This window comes from Somniosus microcephalus, unplaced genomic scaffold (genome assembly GCF_052327205.1).
Source record: "Somniosus microcephalus isolate GS21.2 unplaced genomic scaffold, FLI_Smic_1.0 scaffold473, whole genome shotgun sequence".
Lineage (NCBI taxonomy): Eukaryota > Metazoa > Chordata > Chondrichthyes > Squaliformes > Somniosidae > Somniosus > Somniosus microcephalus.
Window position 1 is genome coordinate 150,515 of NW_028225660.1, and position 21,644 is coordinate 172,158.

General features: G+C 46.9%; 1 protein-coding gene across 1 annotated transcript in view; it reads left to right on the top strand.

Annotated features, from left to right (window-relative positions):
- LOC147081741 (fer-1-like protein 6) overlaps positions 1–21,644 on the top strand; it is a gene marked incomplete at its 5' end in the record, with an annotated part of 213,804 nt that overhangs the window by 150,203 nt on the left and 41,957 nt on the right. The window contains 3 exons of the mRNA XM_085980729.1: positions 5,598–5,740; positions 18,649–18,737; positions 21,405–21,503. Of these exons, the coding sequence (XP_085836855.1) occupies positions 5,598–5,740; positions 18,649–18,737; positions 21,405–21,503 (331 nt within the window). The remainder of the gene's footprint in view (positions 1–5,597; positions 5,741–18,648; positions 18,738–21,404; positions 21,504–21,644) is intronic.

Sequence of the window (21,644 nt, forward strand, 5' to 3'; positions counted from 1 at the left end):
AGTTAAGGGAACAGACAGACATTTCTGCGGCTGCAGACATGACTCCAGGATGGTATGTTGTCTCCCTGGTGCTAGGGTTAAAGATGTCACTGAGTGGCTGCAGGACACTCTGACGGGGGAGGGTGAACAGCCAGAGGTCATGGCCCATATTGGTACCAACGACATAGGTAGAAAAAGGGATGAGATCCTGCAGGCAGCTTTTAGGGAGCTAGGAAAGAGATTAAAAAGCAGGACCTCAAAGGTAGTAATCTCCAAATTACTCCCTGTGCCACGAGCTAGTGAGTATAAAAATAGGAGGATAGAGCAGATGAATGCGTGGCTGGAGAGATACATAGAAACATAGAAACATAGAAGTTAGGAGCAGGAGTAGGCCATTCGGCCCTTCGAGCCTGCTCCGCCATTCAACGAGATCATGGCTGATCATCCAAACCCTAGCACCCGGTCCCTACACCGACAGCCATCCCACCCAAGCCCTATCCCCGTAACCCCGTAACCCCACGTATTTAATCCCCCCTAACACTAAGGGCCAATTTTTTATCATGGCCAATCAACCTAACCCGCACATCTTTGGACTGTGGGAGGAAACCGGAGCACCCGGAGAAAACCCACGCAAACACGGGGAGAATGTGCAAACTCCACACAGACAGTCACCCGAGGCCGGATTTGAACCCGGGTCCCTGGCGCTGTGAGGCAACAGTGCTAACCACTATGCCACCGTGCATAGTGCAGGTGCAGGAGGGAGGGCTTCAGATTCCTGGGACATTGGGACCTGGGGGAGGTGGGACCTGTACAGGCCAGAGGGGTTGCACCTCAACAGAGCCAGAACCAATGTCCTCGCGGGGGGTTTGCTAGTGCTGTTGGGGAGGGCTTAGACTAATTTGGCAGGGGAATGGGCACCAAGATGTAGCATTAGAAAAGAGAAACAAAATGCACAAATGAGTGGGAGAGACAGATAGCACTAGAGTAAGAAATAGTACGGTATTAGGTGAGGTCAGACTAAGAGAGAATACAAGAAGGTCTAAGACAGGTTTACAGCGCATGTGCATAAATGCACGAAGCGTGGTAAATAAGGTTGGTGAGATGCAGGTGCAAATAGCCACATGGGAATATGATGTTGTGGCGATAACTGAGACCTGGCTCAAAAAAGGGCAGAATTGGGTTTTAAATATTCCTGGATATAAGGTGTTCAGGAAAGATAGGGAAGGAAAGAAAGGAGGTGGGGTGGCAGTATTGGTTAAAGAGAATGTTACAGTGCTAGAGAGAGAGGATGTCCTGGAGGGGTCAAGGACAGAATCTATTTGGTTAGAATTGAGAAATAATTGAGGTGCCATTAAACTACTAGGTGTATTCTATAGGCCACCAACTAATGGGAAAGATATAGAGGAGCAAATTTGCAGGGAAATTACAGAGAGGTGCAAGAACTATAGAGTAGTAATAATGGGTGACTGCAATTATCATAATATAGACTGGGATAATAATAGTGTAAAGATGGGGAAGAATTTCTGAAGTGTGTTCAGGAGAGGTATTAGGTGGGGTCAGACTAAGATAGAGAATACAAATATTTTTCTGGTCCAATGAGGAAGGAGGCATTGCTGGATCTGGTTCTGGGGAATGAGGTGGGTCAAGTGGAGCAAGTGTCAGTGGGGGAACATTTAGGGAACAGTGATCATAGTATCATAAGGTTTAGATTAGCTATGGAAAAGGACAAGGAGCCATCTAGAGTAAAAATACTTAATTGGAGGAAGGCAAATTTCAGTGGCTTGAGAATGGATCTGGCCCGGGTAAATTGGAATCAAAGATTGGCAGGCAAAACTGTAATCAAACAATGGGCTGCCTTTAAAGAGATGGTTCAGGTACTGTTGAGGTACATTCCCACGAGGTGGAAAGGTAGGGCAACTAAAGCCAGAGCTCCCTGGATGATGAAAGAGATAGAGAGTAAGATGAAGCAGAAAAAGGGGGCATATGACAGATGTCAGGTTGAGAATACAAGTGAGAACTAGGCTGAATATAGAAAGTTCAGAGGGGGAGTGAAAAAGGAAATAAGAGGGGCAAAGAGCGGGTATGAGAATAGAATGGCAGCCAACATAAAAGGTAATCAAAAAGTCTTCTATCGGCATATAAATAGTAAAAGTGCAGTAAGAGGGGGAGTGGGGCCGATTAGGGACCAAAAAGGAGACCTACTCATGGAGGCAGAGGGCATAGCTGAGGTACTAAATGAGTACTTTGCATCTGTCTTCACCAAGGAAGAAGATGCTGCCAAAGTCATAGTGAAAGAGGAGGTAGTGGACATACTGGATGAGATAAGAATTGATAGAGGAGGTACTAGAAAGGCTGGCTGAAGTTAAAGTAAATAAGTCACCAGGACCGGCCGAGATGCATCCTAGGATGCTGAGGGAGGTTAAGGAGGAAATCATGGAGGTACTCACCATAATCTTCCGATCCTCCTTAGATACGGGGGGGTGGTGCCAGAGGACTGGAGAATTGCAAATGTTACGCCCTTGTTCAAAAAAGGGTGCATGGATAAACCCAGCAACTACAGACCAGTCAGCTTAACCTCAGTAGCGGGGAAGCTTTTGGAAACGATAATCAGGGACAAAGTTAACAGTCACTTGGACAAGTGTGGATTAATTAAGGAAAGCCAGCACGGATTTGTTAAAGGTAAATCGTGTTTAACTAACTTGATTGAAATTTTAGGTGAGGGCAATGCGGTTGATGTGGTGTACATGGACTTTCAAAAGACATTTGATAAAGTGGCACATAATAGGCTTGCCAGCAAAGTTGAAGCCCATGGAATAAAAGGGACAGTGGCAGCATGGATATGAAATTGGCTAAGTGATAGGAAACAGAGTAGTGGTGAACGGTTGTTTTCGGACTGGAGGAAGGTATACAGTGGTGTTCCCCAGGGGTCAGTACTTGGACCACTGCTTTTCTTGATATATATTAATGATTTGGACGTGGGTGTACAGGGCACAATTTCAAAATTTGCAGATGACACGAAACTTGGAAGTATAGTGAACAGTGAGGAGGATAGTGATGCACTTCAAGAAGATATAGACAGGCTGGTGAAATGGGCTGACACATGGCAGATGAAATTTAATGCAGAAAAGTGTGAAGTGATACATTTTGGTAGGAAGAACGAGGAGAGGCAATATGAACTAAAGGGTACATGATGCGCCTCAATAACTTCAAGACTCAAAGTTAACTGAATAAAACAAGGCTTTTATTAGCAAAGAAAGATGCCTGTGTCTTCACCTAGCGTTCTGCTGTTCTGCTGCAAGACAAGCCTGGGCTTGTCTTAAGTAGGGCCAGGTATGGGCGGAGCCGACACATCCAATGGGGAGAAAGGGGGCGGTGCACTATATACAATACAAGGTAAAACACCGGAGCAGGCAATACAATATGTGTAGTTAAATACAGAGTCTGATGAATGACATATTTCATCACAGTACAATCCTAAAGAGGGTGCATGAACAGAGAGACATGGGGGTATAGGTGCACAAATCATTGAAGGTGGCAGGGCAGGTTGAGAAAGTGGTTAAAAATGCTTACGGGATCCTGGGCTTCATAAATAGAGGTATAGAGTAGAAAAACAAGGAATTTATGATGAACCTTTATAAAACACTGGTTCGGCCTCAACTGGAGTATTGTATCCAATTCTGGGCACTGTGGTTTAGGAAGGATGTGAAGGCCTTAGAGAGGGTGCAGAAAAGATTTACGAAAATGATTGCATGGATGAGGGACTTCAGTTACATGAATAAACTGGAGAGGCTGGGGTTATTCTCCTTAGAGCAGAGAAGGTTGAGAGGAGATTTGATAGAGATACTCAAAATCATGAGGGGTCTAGACAGAGTAGATAGAAACTGTTCCCATTGGCAGAAGGGTCGAGAACCAAAGGACACAGATTCAAGGTGATTGGCAAAAGAACCAAAGGCGACATGAGGGAAAAAAAGTTTACGCAGCGAGTGGTTAGGATCTGGAATGCACTGCCTGAAAGGGTGGTGGAGGCAGACTCAATCATGGCTTTCGAAAGGGAATTGGATAAGTATCTGAAGGTAAAAACAATTGCAGGGCTACAGGGAAAGGGCGGGGGAGTGAGACTAGCTGAAGTGCTCTTGTTGAGAGCCGGGACGGGCACGACGAGCTGAATGGCCTCCTTCTGTGCTGTAACCATTTTATGATTTTATGATTCCATTCTATGATTCAAATGTACAGTAAAAGCTCCCACCTGACAGATCACCACTTGCCTCAGTCACAAGCTGTTTCTCAGTCAATTTCCAGCACAGATTCTACAGGCTTTCCACTTTCCACTCTCTATCCACGCTTACCTAAGCATATGGAGGGTAGTCATAGGAGAACCTGGGTGCAGCTCTGCACCTCTGTGCAGTGCTTGTCAGTGTTTGCAGCACCTCAATGCTGTAGAACACTGACAGCCCAATGTCAAAGTAAAGTTGGCCATGGTCCCTTTAAGGAAACCGGCTGATAACAGCTGATGAAATGACATCACCAGACCTGCTTCCTCTAATTGGACTGGCAAACGCGCTGGGCAGGTTTAGCCCAATCAACGGAAATTCATTTTGGACAGCGGGATGGAGCCAGCAGCGGGGTCGGGACCCGCCACCGACATCACCCGCCCTGGACCCATCGAGATGAGCTACATCCCGGCCAACAACTTGTATTTATATCGTGCCTTTAAAGTATAAAGGTGTCCCAAGGCACTTCATGGAGGCATGAGGAAATAGGAAAGATTAGGAAGGGTGACTAAAAGCTTAATTACAGAGGTGGGTTTTAAGGAAGATCTTAAAGGAGAAGGAAGTGGAGAGGCAGAGGGGTTTAGGGAGAAAATTTCCAAGAGTGGGACCTAGGTAGTTGAAGGCACGGCCACTTATGGTGGGGTGAAGATGGGGGGGGTGGTTGGGGGACAGGGTGGGGTGGGGGTGGGGGCAGGGTGGATGCACAAGAAGCCGGAGTCACAGGCAATGAGAGTACCAGGTTTGGGGGGGTTGGCGGGGGAGGCTGGAGGAAGATACAGAGATAGAGAAGGTTGAGGTCATGGATGGATTTAAACACAAGGATGATCAATTTAATTGGAGGCATTGAGGGACCAGGAACCTATGTAGGTCAGCGAGGATGGGCAAGCAAGACTTTGTGCAGGATAGGAGACAGCAGAATTTTGGATGAGCTGACATTCGTGTAGAGTGGAGAATGGAAGGCTGGCCAGGAAAGTTCTGGAATAACTGAACCTAGACGTGACAAAGGTGTGAATGGGGGGTTTTGCAGACAGATGGACTGAGGCAGTGTTGAAGGTGGGTGAAGACAAAAGAGAAATTGAAAATAGGGAAGCCACATGCAGTAGTCTCAGCTTCCTAAACTCAAGGTGTATCTGCAAAGACTTAATACTATGACACATGCTACATAAAACAAATAATTGTGATACTCAAAGAAAACAAGACCATGATTATCTTTCAATGTTCCTTTGTTCTTATCTGTTATAACAGAAAAGCTTGTTATTCTCTATATTTTTTAGAACATGTGTGTAACTCAGCCACCACTAATATTTCCATATGATCTGAACATACTCCATTGTGTATTTAATCTAGGTGAAGAGGTGAAATCGCATGAACACCTGGCTTTAAAGGTGTTACACCAGTGGTCAGTGATCGCTAGGACTGAATACAAATTGGTTCCTGAGCACGTTGAATCACGATCCCTCTACCACTCTGACAAACCAGGCATGGAACAGGTGACTTAAATATTATCTGTACAGTGTCCTGGATTACTGATAGCTGAGAGCTTCAACCATTATGTGATGTGATTTGTGACCTTTTTATATGACCCACCTCCATTATAAGGCAATGCTGGTAAGCCAGTCATTTTGTGTGTTATGGTGAGATGTGTGACACATTTATTGACTCGTCAAAAATATAACGTGATACGTCATGAAATAGTGGGAGCTAAAGTTTAGCAGCTTTATATCACCGTGTTTTAACTATGGATAGACACCAAACTGTATTCTAAACTCAACACACAATATTTTGCCAAATACTTGAACTTTGACACTTGAGATTTGGGTTGGCCTGTTCTTTTTATAAAGACATTTTTATGAATGGAAAAAGTCATCCTCTGTGTAGTGTATGTACCCGTCTACCTTTAAGGAAACTATTGTATGTAACCGTTCACCTTTAAGAGAACTACTTTAGGTGTGGCACTACTTGTTTGGCTTCTGTATACTGTAATACCGACAGTGACCACACCAGTATATAAGTGTTGTGGCAGGATTGCTGGGGCAGATTCGCCCTGACCTTCGAATAGTAAAGACCTGTTTGTTTGTTACTTCTGAAGTCTGTGTATTTATTAACTGCACAACCAACAGACTTTACAGTGGCGACGAGTCCGATCGTACCCTGCGGCAAGACTACCAAAGCAACGAAGAGCGTCGAAGAGAGGCATCCGCCCTCGTCGTGCTGCTGAAAGAAAACACGAGGCTGCAGCAGGAGAAAGGAGGAAGACTTTAGCAACAAAAGCTTCCATCAGCAACAGGCACTGACTACCCTTCTACCACGGTGCAGAGTGAGCCGATCAGCTGGAAACAAGGCGGCCGCGGAGACTGAGTAGGGGAAAGTGTAAGGAGTATCCGGAGGATAAGGGCAGAGCACTCGACCTCGGTCGAGGGGGAGCTGAGCCGGTCAGAAGTCGGGTCCAACGGCGTCGGGTGACAGCCGGACCGCGATCGGCGGGAAAAATCCGGGCAGCGGCCGAAGCCACGAAGCGCTGAAACCGAGCGTGTGGGAGAGGCAGAGCCGAGCAAAGGAGGCTGCGCAAGAGCCAGCCCAGCGGCTGAACTGTTCTCCGCCAACGGGGTACCCAGCGCCGGTAGAGCCGAACGTGCGGGAGAGGGAGAGAGACAGAGCCGAACAAGGGGGGAGAAACTGCGCGAGAGCCAGTCCAGCGGCTGAACTGTTCTCCACCAACGGGGTACCCAGCGCCGGTAGAGCCGAACGTGCGGGAGAGAGAGAGACAGAGCCGAACAAGGGGAGAGAGACTGCGCGAGAGCCAGCCCAGCGGCTGAACTGTCTCCATCAACGGGGTGTACCCAGCGCCGGTAGAGCCGTGCGGGCGGGAGGAAAATACAGAGCCGAGTAAGGGGAGCTGTGCGAGAGCCAGCCAGCGGCTGAACCTGTCCGCTGTGGGGAAAGCGTACCCCTTCCACCAGGAAGAAACGCGGGAAGCCGCCATTAGGCGGTGAAGACGGCAGAAGCGGGAAACCGCCATTGAAGTGGGCGGAGAGAGAAGGAGAGAGCGGGAAACCGCCATTTTCGTGGGAAAAGCCGCCATCTTAGAAAAAAAAAACATAATAATTTAAAGAATTACTGGTGTTGTACCCAAAGAAAGGAAGATGCCTAAGTGTGGGGACAGCAACAATTTTAATTCTGAGATAGAAGACTGGGCCACGTACGTGGAACGTATAGAGATACATTGTAAGGCGAACAAAATAGCTGAGGATGAAAAAGCTGTAACCTTACTTAGCATGATGGGTGCGAAAACATTCGGGTTGTTGAAGCACCTTCTCTCACCAGCTAAACCGGCGGATCAGACTTTCGAAGAGATTGTGGCGGTGCTGAAGGACCACTTGAACCCCACACCGTTAATGCTGGCTGAACGATTCAAATTCCATACAAGAACACAGAAGAAAGACGAAAGCAACGCAGAATACTTGGTCGAACTGCGGCGGCTAGCGAAAGACTGCCAGTTCGGGGGGAACCTGACAGAGGCACTGCGGGATAAGTTCGTATGCGGATTGGCCAAAGAAGGGACGCAGAAGCGACTGCTGGAAGAGAACGACCTCACACTGGACAGGGCTGTCCTTATAGCTGCATCGCACGAAGCCGCAGCGAAGGGAACGGCGGAAATGCAGCTAAAGGCGGCGGCACTTGGGGTGGACCAAATTACCTCGAGCACAACAAAATGCTATCGTTGTGGGAAGACAACACACGACCAGAATCAATGCTGGTTTAAAAACCAAAATTGCAGGAAATGTGGAAAGATCGGGCACATAGCTAAGAGATGCCGGTCAAGAACGACGTACAACAATAATGAGTCACCACAAGAATGGTACAGAAAGGTACAAGAGGTGACTAGGAAGAGTCTGAAGGAACAGAAGTCGGACTCACACTCCAACTGCAAAGGACTGGACAGTCTGAGAATTCACAGTGTGAGTAATGAAGCTGACCGACAAACTATCTGGCTAACGCTACAGATTGAAAAGGTCCGAGTAAAAATGGAAGTAGACACCGGATCGGCGTTGACGGTCATGAATAAGCATGACTATAAAAGGTTTTTCAAGCATATTCCACTACGGGATACGGAACTAGTACTGCAGACATACACGGGGCACAAAGTATTCCCCATCGGAAAGATAGAAGTCAAGGTGAGATACAAGGATAAAGATCACCACCGGTTGGATCTGTATGTGTTGCCTGAGGGAGGTCCACCACTTCTGGGACGGGAGTGGATCCGAAAAATAAAGATGGACTGGCATTCACTAAACACCATGACGGTGGATGCCGAAAAAGAGGATGTCAAACCGGAACGGTTGTCCAGAATATTGGACGAAGCTAAAGAGGTATTCCAGCCAGGACTGGGAAAGCTGCGAGGAATTAAAGCAAAGGTTAAGATTGCAGAACATGCAAGCCCAAAGTTTTTTAAGGCCAGATCGGTACCCTACGCAATACGACCAGCTGTGGAGGCAGAACTGGAAGAACTTGAACGATCAGGGGTTCTGTCAAAGGTGGACTGGAGTGAGTGGGCCACGCCCATTGTTCCCGTCATGAAGTCCTCACCAAGTAATAAGCCAGGGGGACCAGGGAAGGTCCGTATCTGCGGAGATTTCAAGATCACAGTGAATCCGGTGCTTCACACGGTTCAGTACCCGCTTCCGCGGATTGAAGATATTTTTGCTTCGTTGGCTGGAGGGAAGCATTTCACGAAAATAGACCTGGCTCAGGCATATTTACAGATGGAGGTTGAGGAAGAGTCACACCAGTACCTCACCATCAACACTCACAGAGGCTTGTACCGCTATAATAGATTGGTCTTTGGGGTAGCTTCGGCGCCAGCAATTTGGCAGAGGGCCATGGAGCAGGTGTTACAAGGAATTCCAAGCACGCAGTGCTACTTAGATGATATCTTAATCACGGGAAAAGATGAGGAAGAACACCTCACGAATTTGAAACTGGTACTCACCAGGTTGAAGGAGTATGGCCTTCGAATTAATCGCAAGAAGTGTGAGTTCTTCCAAAAACGGATCTCATACTGCGGTCATGTCATTGACCGAGAAGGACTACATAAGTCACCTGAAAAGATAGAAGCGGTTGTGAAGGCCCCCGCCCCAGGGAACGTATCACAGTTAAGATCATTCTTGGGGTTGATTAATTACTATCACAAGTTTCTGCCAAATTTATCCACGGTGCTGCATCCGCTGAATGAGCTGTTGCGGAAAGAAACACCATGGAAGTGGAGTGATGAATGCAAAAAGGCTTTTCGCAGAAGCAAGGAGTTGATTACCTCGGAAGAAGTGTTGGCCCATTTCAACCCAGCACTACCTCTTCGTCTAGCTTGTGATGCTTCCCCGTACGGCATTGGGGCGGTACTTTCGCACAGGCTACCAAATGGTTCTGAAAGGCCAGTGGCATTCGCGTCCCGATCATTGACACCCGCGGAGCGAAATTATGCTCAAATAGATAGGGAGGCCCTCAGTCTTGTGTGGGGCGTGAAGAAATTCAACCACTACCTACAATGTAAAAAGTTCACATTGCTGACAGACCACCAGCCGTTGGTGTCCATATTCAACCCAAACAAGGCCGTCTCCACCATGACAGCACAAAGGTTACAAAGATGGTCCGTTTTACTGGGGGCACATCAATATGACATCGAATACAAAAAGTCTAAACAACACGGAAATGCTGATGGGTTATCACGCTTGCCATTGCCGGTGGTAGAAGAAGCGAGTAAAGTGGACCCAGTAGAGTTGTTCCACTCATCCATAGTGGAGTGTCTACCGATTACAAACTCAATGATTGAGAATGAGACAAGGAATGACCCGACTCTTTCACGAGTCTATGATTTAACGGTGGAGGGATGGCCAGCACAGAGCGAACCAACACTGCAAGCATTTGCACAGAGGAAAGAACAACTGTCAGTGTGTCGAGGAACCCTGATGTGTGGGTCGAGAGTGGTGATTCCACCCAAACTCCAAAAGAAAGTGCTAAAGGAGCTGCACGAAGGACATCTGGGTGGAGTAAAGATGAAGAATCTAGCAAGGGCGTTTGTGTGGTGGCCAGGCATTGACGGAGACATAGAGGAGATCACGAAGAACTGCCTAGGATGTCAGAGGGTTCAGAACGCGCCACCACAGGCCCCTCTGCATCCATGGGAGTGGCCCTCATCTCCTTGGCAAAGAGTACACATCGACTTTGCTGGTCCATTTATGGACTCGATGTTCCTAATAGCGGTGGATGCCCACTCCAAGTGGCCGGAAGTAATTAAGATGACCACCACAACGACGGAAAAAACCATCACAGTGTTACGGACTATGTTTGCTCGGAATGGCTTGCCGGAACAGATCTGTTCTGATAATGGACCGCAATTTGTGTCCGAAGAATTCAAGAAATTCTTAAAGAGCAATGGGGTTAAGCATTACACGTCAGCCCCATACCATCCCGCCTCCAATGGATTGGCTGAGAGGTTTGTCCAGACCTTCAAGAAGGCCGTAAAGGCCATGGGTAATGAAGACATAAGTCTACAACATAAGGTGGATAGCTTTTTGTTGGCATATCGGAATGCAACACATGCGGTCACGAATCAAACTCCCGCAATGATGTTTTGTAATAGACGCCTAAGATGCCAGCTGGATTTACTCAAACCAAACGTCAGAAGGGACGTAGAGAACCGGCAATTCCAGGGCATGAATGAAAGGCCCACTAGATCTTTCCAGATCGGTCAACGAGTTTTGGCCCGGGACTACCGTACAGAGAAATGGCAGCCTGGAACTATTGGAAAAAGGCTAGGGCCGTTGATGTACACCGTGGACATTGGGGACAATATCATAAGGCGCCATGTTGACCAGATCATAGGGTCCGCCACAAATGTGCAACCGACTTCACCACCTTGCCCGGGTAATGTTGAGGCTGAGATACCCCGAACACCTACGTCCGATCTGGTAATACTGGAATCAGCTGAACCTGACACTGGCTCTCAAGCCGAATCAACTTTGCCAGAAACACCGACTAATCCGCCTGGAATGACGACACCACTGCGGCGTTATCCGGACAGAATCCGGAAACCTCCGGAAAGACTGAATCTATGAACTGTCTGACATAAAGCTGTATATATGTTATAATGTTTGTTCACTATGGACTCCGTATGTTGAAATCTAAAAAGGGAGGATTGTAGTGTATGTACCCGTCTACCTTTAAGGAAACTATTGTATGTAACCGTTCACCTTTAAGAGAACTACTTTAGGTGTGGCACTACTTGTTTGGCTTCTGTATACTGTAATACCGACAGTGACCACACCAGTATATAAGTGTTGTGGCAGGATTGCTGGGGCAGATTCGCCCTGACCTTCGAATAGTAAAGACCTGTTTGTTTGTTACTTCTGAAGTCTGTGTATTTATTAACTGCACAACCCACAGACTTTACACTCTGTGTACAGAGGGACTGGATACACCTTCAAACTTGCACACTAACTAAGTTACCCAACAACAACAACAACTTGCATTTATACAGCGCCTTTAATGTAGTAAAACGTCCCAAAGTGCTTCACAGGAGCGTTATCAAACAGAATTTGACACCATACCACATAAGGAGATATTATGCTAGGTCAAAGAGGTAGGTTTTAAGGAACATCATAAAGGAAGAGAGAGAGATGGTGAGGTGGAGAGGTTTAGGGAGGTATTTCCAGAGCTTAGGGCCCAGACAGCTGAGGGCACGGCCGTCAATGGAGGGGCAAAGGAAATCGGGGATGTGCAAGAGGCAAGAATTGGAGGAATGCAGAGCTCTCGGAGGGTTGCATGGCTGGAGGAGGTTACAGAGATAGGGAGGGGCAAGGCCATGGAGCGATTTGAAAACAAGGATGAGAATTTTAAATTCGAGGCATTGCTGGACCGGGAGCCAATGTAATATTAACCCATTACAGCTTTCCATCTAATGCTTAAGGAAAAGTTCCTGCTGTCTGGCTGGAGGCACAATGACAAAGGTTATTTCTTTTTTAATTAAAAAATGTCTATTAGTTCGTCACCTCGGGCGTTCAGTGGTGCTGGTGGAGTATGTATCTTCATTAAAGTTTGCAAATAAAAATGATTCCACGCAGTTTGTTGAGAAACAATATGCAGCTCTTTGGTGAGTATACATCCATCCAATCTGTATAAACCTACCAGGGAAAGAGTTTGTGGCCTCATGGTGGCAATTAATCCATCTGCTCAGACCCAAGTTCTCAGCTTGTCAGCTTGGCTCAGTGGTAGAATTCTTGCCTCTCAATTAGAAGGATGTGGGTTCAAGCTCCACTTCAGGACTTTAGCACATAATCGAGGCTGGCACTTCAGTGCAGAACTGAGGGAGGGCTGCGTTGTCAGAGATGTGGTCTTTTGGATAAGACATTAAACCAAGGCCCCATCTGCCAGTTCAGGTTGTCGTAAAAGGTCCCATAACATTATTTGAAGAGCAGAGAGCTCTCCCAGTGTGCTGAACAACATTTATCCCTCAACCAATATCACCAAAAATAGATTATCTGGGACATTGTGGGACATTACGCACAAATTGGCTGCTACGTTTGCCTACAAAATAACAGTCACTACTGATGTTCCCCCTAAGGTGCGCGGCTGCGCACCATTCGCGAGGTCCCGTGCAGACCACTCAGCTGCTGTTCCGCTGGAAGAAATGCAGCTTATTTAAAGGGCTCGCGCAGGGAAAAAAAATTAAGGGAACATTGGTCACTACACTTCAAAAGTAGTTAATTGGCTGTCACATACTTTGAAACATCCTGAGGACATGAAAAGGCATTATCTGAGTGCCAGAGGCATGACTGGTTGATCAAAACCCATTCTAAACATAGCACAATTCAGACTTGAAGGCTGCACTTATGTTACAGTTCTGTAGAGTGTGATCCTCAGTGAAGTAAAGTGGAATTCTTAAGGGTAATCTTACGAATTTATGCCTCTAGCATGGAGCTTTGCCCATATTGTAAAAATACCATGATTTTCTGTCCGTTTGTCCACTTGAGATATGTTAGATCCGTGATTCTTAAAGTTGGATGTTTCCCAATAACTACACGGAGGCTGTAACTTAACAATCAACAGGTGTTTACTGGAGTAGGGTAGTCTCAAGACTGGGAGTACAGAGGCATGCTCAAGGCTTATATACAGGTGTGGTCACTGCCGGTACTACAGTATACAGGAACTGTAAAAGTAGTTCTCTCTGACAGGCACATACACTACAATTCCTCCCCTTTTAGATTAGCAGTACCCATAATATGCAAATAACAATTAACACTTTAACATGCACATTAAACACAAATAGTCCATTTATAGATTCAGTCTTTGGGGCGGCTTCCTGATCCTTTCTGGATAGTGCCTTTCCTGAGGTTCTTGTTCTTGGTGCGGAGGCGATTCTGGCCCCCTTTCATCGGTTTCCACTGCTACTGTTTCTGAGGTAGATGCTACCGGTATGTCGGGTTCATCCCCAGGTACGCGAGACATGGGGTTGACTCGTTCCTGTGACGCTAAGATCTGGTCGACGTGGCGTCTCACAATGTTCTCCCCGACATCCACTGTGTACATTAATGGCCCCTGCCGTGTGCATATCGTTCCGGGTTGCCATTTCTCCGTTCGGTAGTCACGGGCCAAGACTGGTTGTCCTACATTGAAGCTCCTTGTCGGCTTCTCATTGATGTGCTGGAATTGTTTATCCTCAACATTTCTTCACATATTTGGTCTGAGCAAATCCAGACGAGATCTCAACCTTCGGTTAAAGAACATCATGGCCGGGGTCTGGTTGGTAACTGCATGTGTCGCATTTCTGTAGGCTAACAGGAAATTGTCCACCTTATGCTGTAGTGGAATTTCATCATCGCACATGGCCTTTATCGCCTTTTTAAAGGTTTGTACGAACCTCTCAGCCAATCCATTTGTGGCTGGATGATACGGGGCGGATGTGTAATGCCTTACCCCATTCCTTCTCATAAATTTCTGAAACTCTTCGGACACAAACTGTGGTCCATTATCAGAGCAAATCTGCTCTGGCAAGCCGTTCCTGGCAAATATGGTCCGTAGGACTGCAATCGTTTTCTCTGTAGTGGTTGAGGACATTTTTATCACCTCAGGCCATTTCGAGTGCGCATCCACTGCTATTAAGAACATTGAGTCCATGAATGGACCAGCAAAATCAATATGCACCCGTTGCCATGGAGAGGAGGGCCACTCCCATGGGTGTAGAGGGGCATGTGGTGGTGCATTTTGGACCTTCTGGCATCCTGAGCAGCTCTTAGTTAGGTCCTCGATTTGTTGATCAATCCCCGGCCACCACACATAAGCCCTAGCAAGGCTTTTCATTTTCACCCCTCCCAGATGAACTTTGGTGGAATTACCACTCGGGATCCACACATCACTGTCCCCTGGCATACTGACAGCTGTTCTCTTCTGGATGAGAATGCTGGCAACAGTGAGTTGCCATGTGTTGGCCATCCCCTCACCGTCAAATCATATACCCGAGACAGTGTCGGGTCATTGCGGGTCTCCTTCTCTACATCCGCGTTAGTTACTGGCAATCGTTCAATTATTGACGAATAAAATATCTCGATAGGGTCCACTGCTGGTGCTTCCTCCACAGTAGGCAGTGGCAAGCGTGATAGCCCATCAGTGCTTCCGTGCTGTTTCGTGCCTTTATATTCTATTTCATATTGGTTCGCCCCTAGAAAAAGGGACCATCTTTGTAACCGTTGTGCAGTCATCACCGGAACGCCCTTCTTTGGATGAAAGATGGAGACAAGTGGTTGGTGGTCAGTCAGCAAGGTGAACTTCTGCCCATGCAGATAGTGGTTGAATTTTTTTACTCCCCATACTAGGCTGAGGGCCTCCCTGTCGATCTGGGCGTAGTTGCGCTTGGCTGAGGTTAGTGACCGAGACGCAAAGGCTACTGGCCTCTCCAACCCGTCTGGGAATTTGTGCAACAGCACCGCTCCAATACCATAGGGTGATGCATCACATGCCAACCGGATTGGTAGTGCTGGGTTGAAATGGGCCAACACCTCTTTTGATGTGATCAAATCTTTGCATTTCTGGAAAGATCGTTTACATTCGTCATTCCACTTCCATAGTACCCCCGTTTGCAGTAGAGTATTCAGTGGGTGTACTACTGTCGACAAATTTGGTAAGAACTTATGGTAGTAGTTTACCAGCCCGAGGAACGACCTCAGTTGTGACACATTTTCCGGTGCTGGAGTCTTGACTACTGCCTCAATCTTTTCAGGGGACTTATGTAACCCCTCTTCATCAATAACGTGGCTACAATACGAGATCTGCTTCTGGAAAAACTCGCACTTGTGGCGATCAGCTCGTAGCCCATATTCCTTTAATCTAGTGAGCACCTTTTCCAGGTTGGCGAGGTGATCACTGTCATTTTCGCCCGTGACCAGGATGTCGTCCAAATAACACTGGGTCCCTGAAATCCCTTGCAGGACTTGATCCATTGCCCTTTGCCAAATAGCCGGAGCTGATGCTACTCCGAACACCAGCCGGTTGTATTGATAGAGACCTTTATGAGTGTTGATCGTGCGGTATTGTTTCGAGGCTTCTTCTACCTCCATTTGCAAGTACGCCTGGGCCAGATCAATTTTGGTGAAGCATTTACCTCCAGATAGCGAGGCGAAAATATCCTCAGTCCGTGGATGCGGATATTGTACCGTGTGAAGGACTGGGTTCACTGTCACCTTAAAATCCCCACAGATGCGGACCTCTTTGGTTCCCCAGGCGTATTACTCAACGACCTCTTCATTACAGGGACGATGGGTGTAGCCCACTCGCTCCAGTCTACTTTGGACAGTACTCCTGAACGTTCCAACCCTTCCAGCTCTGCTTCGATGGCTGGTCGGATCGCATAAGGCACCGGTCTGGCCTTAAAAAACTTTGGACTTAAATTTTCCTCTATTTTAATCATTGCTGTTATGCCTTTTAGTGTTCCGAGTCCCTCCTGGAACACTTCTTGTGCGTCAGTTAGCATTTTTGACAGTCGTCCAGGTGTGACGCCGTCATCCTTTTTGGCCTCAACCTTCAGTGCCTGTATGGAATGCCAATCTAATTGTATCTTCCGGACCCATTCACGTCCTAGTAGTGGTGGTCCTCCATCTGGCAATACATATAGGTCCATTTTAGGTATTTCCTGGCCTTTGGATATCACTTTCACCCTTATTTTTCCTTTGGGGTAGACTTTTTGCCCCGTGTACGTCTTCAAGACATTCTCTGTAGCTTTCAAGGGTATATGTGAAACTAGCCGCCTGTAGTCCCTTTGGTTTATGACTGTTAGGGCTGATCCAGTGTCCAATTCCATTTTCACTTGGACTCCGTCTATCTTGAGTGTGACCCAGATAGTCTGGTGATCCTCCATTTTGGTTACCTTATGTAGTTTCAGACAACCCAGCTCCTTGCTTCCGGAGTCTGTATCACTTCCCTGCTCGTCTGAACTACTGTCCATCACCTTATGTACCTTTTTGTACTTCTCCTGTGGAGATTTCTTGCTGTTGGTTTTCTTCCCTGACCTGCAGACTCTTGCTATGTGTCCTGTTTTTCCACACTGTCTGCACACTTGGTCCTTGAACCAACAATCCTTCTGGTCGTGTTTTGTTCTGCCGCAGCGATAACACTTCCCTGCTCCATATGACATTTCATTGGTGCCATATTCTTACGGTCTCCGTTGTATCTCTGCAGCGCCCCGTGCGGCTGCTTCGTATGATACTTCCATGCTGAAAGCCTTGTCCAGCGTAAGATCCTTTTCTGATAGAAGCCGTTTCTGGGTTCCTTCACTTTGAAGCCCACACACAAACTTGTCCCTTAACGTATCTGATAGTCCCACTCCAAACTGGCAGTGTTTCGATAGCTTGCACAGTTCCGTTAAGTACTCAGCATTACTTTCGTCTTTATGCTGGTTCCTTTTGTGAAACTTAAATCTTTCTGCTATCAGCAGCGGTGTGGGGCTTAAGTGGTCCTGTAGGATTTCTACTATGCTTTTGAAATTCTTATCCACGGGCTTCTCTGGGGTTATCAGGTTTCGCAGTAAGCCATAAGTTTTTGCACCCATGGAATTTAACAAAACCAGTGCTTTCCTAGCATCTGGCACTTCATTCGCCCTGCAGTACACCTCAATGCGTTCCACATATGTCGCCCAATCTTCGACTTCATTGTCGAACGCAGTGATACTGCCACTCTTCGCCATCCCTGGGTGTGATTTAACTGTCTAAAATGGTGTCTCCCGTGCTCTCCCTTCTTCTCCGCTGGCACAAAATGGCGTCTCCCGTGCTTTCCTTCCTTCCCGCGCTCGCCCTTCTTCTCCACTGCGGCTTCTAAAAATGGCGTCTCCCGCGCTCTCCCTTCTTCTCCGCGGTTCAATGGCATCTCCCGCGCTCTCCCTTCTTCTCCCCGCGGACGCGGTTCAGCCCTTGAGCCCTGGCTGTGCTCTGCGCGTTCTCCTGTGCGCCTTTCCCGTTGCCGTCGCTCGGTCCTGAACCCGGCTGCTGCTTTACCCTCTCTCTCTGTCTGTTTGTTTTTCCTTCACCCTCTCTCTTACCCCATCGACGCTGCTCGGCTTTTCTACGCCGTCGGTCGGCTCCAGCCGCCGCTGTCCGGGAAGGGTGTGCGCTGTACCTGTTGCCAGTCTGTTGCTGGATCGTCGTGGCTGGGGAACCAAGCCTGGCTCTCAACAGCCTCTCCTGCGATGTTTACTCTCTGCCGGATGACTGGGCGGTTGGTCGTGGTCGACGCCCGTGCTTCTGGCCTCGACTTTCTTCCGCCGTCCTCCCGGAGCGAATCCTTGAAGGGAAATGCAGAGTTGCAGGCAGATTCGAATCGACCTCGTCGCCACTGTTAGATCCGTGATTCTTAAAGTAGGATGTTTCCCAATAACTACACGGAGGCTGTAACTTAACAATCAACAGGTGTTTACTGGAGTAGAGTAGTCTCAAGACTGGGAGTACAGAGGCATGCTCAAGGCTTATATACAGGTGTGGTCACTGCCGGTACTACAGTATACAGGAGCTGTAAAAGTAGTTCTCTCTTAAAGGTACATACACTACAAGATAATTGCAGGAACTTTCAACTTTGATGGAGATGCTAAAACACGGGCAATATTGGATCGGCTGCCCATTATGGAAAAGAAAATTAGGTGGTGTGTATAATGGACGGACAATCCCATATCATTTGTTTAGATTGTCCTTGCCTGTTGTTGAATCTGAGTCATTCTCATTAACCACGAATGAGCCCATCACTTAATTCCCCATTCCCTAATCGTGTGTCTTGATGTAACCGTTCCTTTAGTATCATGTAGAATTTTATTGAAGCAGGTAACTGGTTCTCTAATATCATGTTTCTGCTTCTGATATTCCTCCAGGGCCGTGTTCAGATGTGGGTGGACATGTTTCCAATGGATATGCCTCCTCCTGGGCCTTCTGTTGATATATCACCTCGCAAGCCGAAGGGGTAAAAGGAAAATTCTAATTGAAACACAAGTAGAATGATATAGTTTTGCAAGAGCACTGCACTGTTGGAGGGCTGTAATTTATTCTTTAAAAGGATATTAAAATTTAGTCTTGCCGTCATCCCTTTAATTAAATTGCTCACTTGTCTCATCATTACTGTGAGGCCTTCTTTGCTGCGTCTTATCCCTCTCTTCAGAGCTCTCTGTGCTCATTTATTTCTCTGACCTAAATTTGCATTATCAAAAAGACATCAAATCAAATTACCTGGAAATTCAAAAAAATGCACTGACTTTTGAAAACTAAATGTTCCAAAGTTTACTTCTGAAATCACCTGTACCCCTCCTTATCTGAAACCGAGACCAGTTTTAGAATTGAGGACGGAGAGGTTTTTTTTACTCTCAATTTCTTCTGGTGGTCCCTAATTAATGGTAGACAGTGGGAAAACTGATACTCCCGGCAATGACATTCCGCACTTTGATGAGTACAAATATATCACGAAAACATATAAATTATTTACTAATTAGAATGGGAAGTTTGAGCCACTGTGACAGTACTGGTTACAGAAATCAGTACAGTTATAACAATATGGAGTGGGTTGAAAGCTGTAAATAGTAAATCTTAATTCTGCAGATCATAAATTACGAAGTTTTGCTTTCTGGTTTCATCAGAATTCCTTGATTTCTTGAAGTCTTGTAACTCCTTGTAATAGTGTCTATTATTGCTTACTCTCTGGCACTGTTCTCTTATGGTTTCTCTCCTACACATCAGATCATAGACACTACATTGCCTCCAACAGCTTTTCCTCGTTCCCACGCAATCACCTAAGCCGTAGCTCAGGGTTCCGTCCTTGGCCACTTGCATTTCATCCCTTACATGCTACTCGTCGGAGACATCAGCTTGAAGCATGGGTCAGCTGATGACATTCTCTACAGCCGCCAATCTCGTATTAAGATCTGAATAAACCAAAACTCCCTCCAGCTAAATGTTGGGAAAATTGAAGCCATACACGTCAGCTCCCACCAAATACCTAAATGTCTCTGGCCTCCACTTCATCAACCTCCCTACCTGCCACCCCCAGACTAAGCTCAGAGGTGAGGAACTCTGGTTTCCGCTCCACCCAGAGCTCAGCTTCCTCCAATTTGTTACCAAGATTGCTTTCTTTTATTTCTGAAAAATCACCCACTTGCTCTCTTGCTCTCTGCTGCAGGAACCCTAACTCATGTCTTTACCACCTCGAGGCTCTAGTGCTCCCCTTGCTGACTTCCTGCTTCCACCTTCCATAAATGATGATTCATCCGAATGCTATGGCTTGTGTTCTCACCCAAACTAAGGCCTATGTCCACATCACCCCTGTCCTTCCCATGCTCAAACGGCTTCCCGTTTGAAATGACCTGAAGATACTCGTTCTCAACTTCATACCAGTCCGTGGCTTCACCCCTCCCAACCTCAGCAATCTCCTCCTGCCATACGTCCCTTCATGCACCCTCAGCTTTATGAACAGTGGTGTACTTCTCATCATCTGTTCCCTGTGGTGCACCATTGGTAGCTGTTCCTTCAGGTCCCCACCCCCTGGATCTTCATCCCTCAGCAACTCTCCCTTGTCCTCTCTCTCCACTTTCTAAAGCCTCCTAAAGTCTCTTCTCTTCGCCCACTCTTAACCCCATCCTTCCCTTATTCCCTCCTTCTTGGTGTCCACGAGTTGTCCACTGCCCTGTGAGGCAGATCTCTGTATATGAGGAGTTCTATAGAAAAGTAAGTTGTACATTTTATTTCGATTAGAATAGAGGGGGAATTTTGCCAGCCCTGGGGAGGCGGGTATGGAGGCGAGACTGCCAGGAAAATGGCAGAAACTGGGAATGGGTACCAACCCCGCTCCCAATCTGCCTCCGTGCCATCTTCCCGGGAGGCGGGCCCCCGACTCGCGCAGGGACCCATCTCCTCGAGGCGGGAAGGGGATTACAGCCACAAGTGTGGGCTTCCCGACGGCTGCGAACCTCGCCAGGGTCAGCGAGGTGAGCAGTGGGTTTGCAGGGGTGAGAGGGGTCGAGATGTCAGATGTAAAAGAGAGTGATGGGTGCAAGTGTGGAGAGGTAATTGTGAGAGGTGAGTGCAAAGTGTTCGAAAAAGTTTACTTACCTTTGCTTCTTCCTGCAGGCTTCAACCTTTGGGGATCCGGAGGTGCCTTATCTCCATGGTAGAGGTGACAGAATGGCTGCTGCATTCTCTGATGCAGCAGCCATCTGCTTTCTGCTAAGGAGAGAGATTTGGTGAGTCTTCAGTCCAAGGGCTTACCTTAGAACAGAGATTGTCAGTGTTTGACAGCTTCTCAAAGCTGTCAAACACTGACAATTCATCTGTCAAAAATATTTGACAGATGAAACGTCATACACTGACGTCCTCTGTCACCGGCTTTCCCTTAATTGGCTGGCTAAGCCTGCAGGGCGGGCTTAACAAGTTCAATCAAGGGAAAATAGCATGGGTTGGCTGGACGTTGTTGGGGACAGGACTGAAACCCGACAACCAGCTGTCCCGCTCCCAATGTGCCCCTATTGAGAAAATCCAGCCCATAGTGTCTGAGGAAATCAGATTGCCTCCAATTTAACGTATACATGTCATGTCTTAAACGTCTGTGAGATCGTCTTTGATCAATTGTTGTATTTGATTGCAGGTATGAACTAAGAATAATTATCTGGAATGCCGAAGATGTCATATTAGAAGATGAAAATTTTATTACAGGTCAAAAATCAAGTGACATCTATATCAAGGGGTAAGAGTTTCATTTGATTCAAATTTACTTTTTAAATTAGAGAAGTGTCTTATTGGAAACTAGGATTAAAATCTATTTACAATCTTACCGAGATCTTATAAAATAAAACAAATTTAAATGTTGGATTAGTTGTTGCACAAA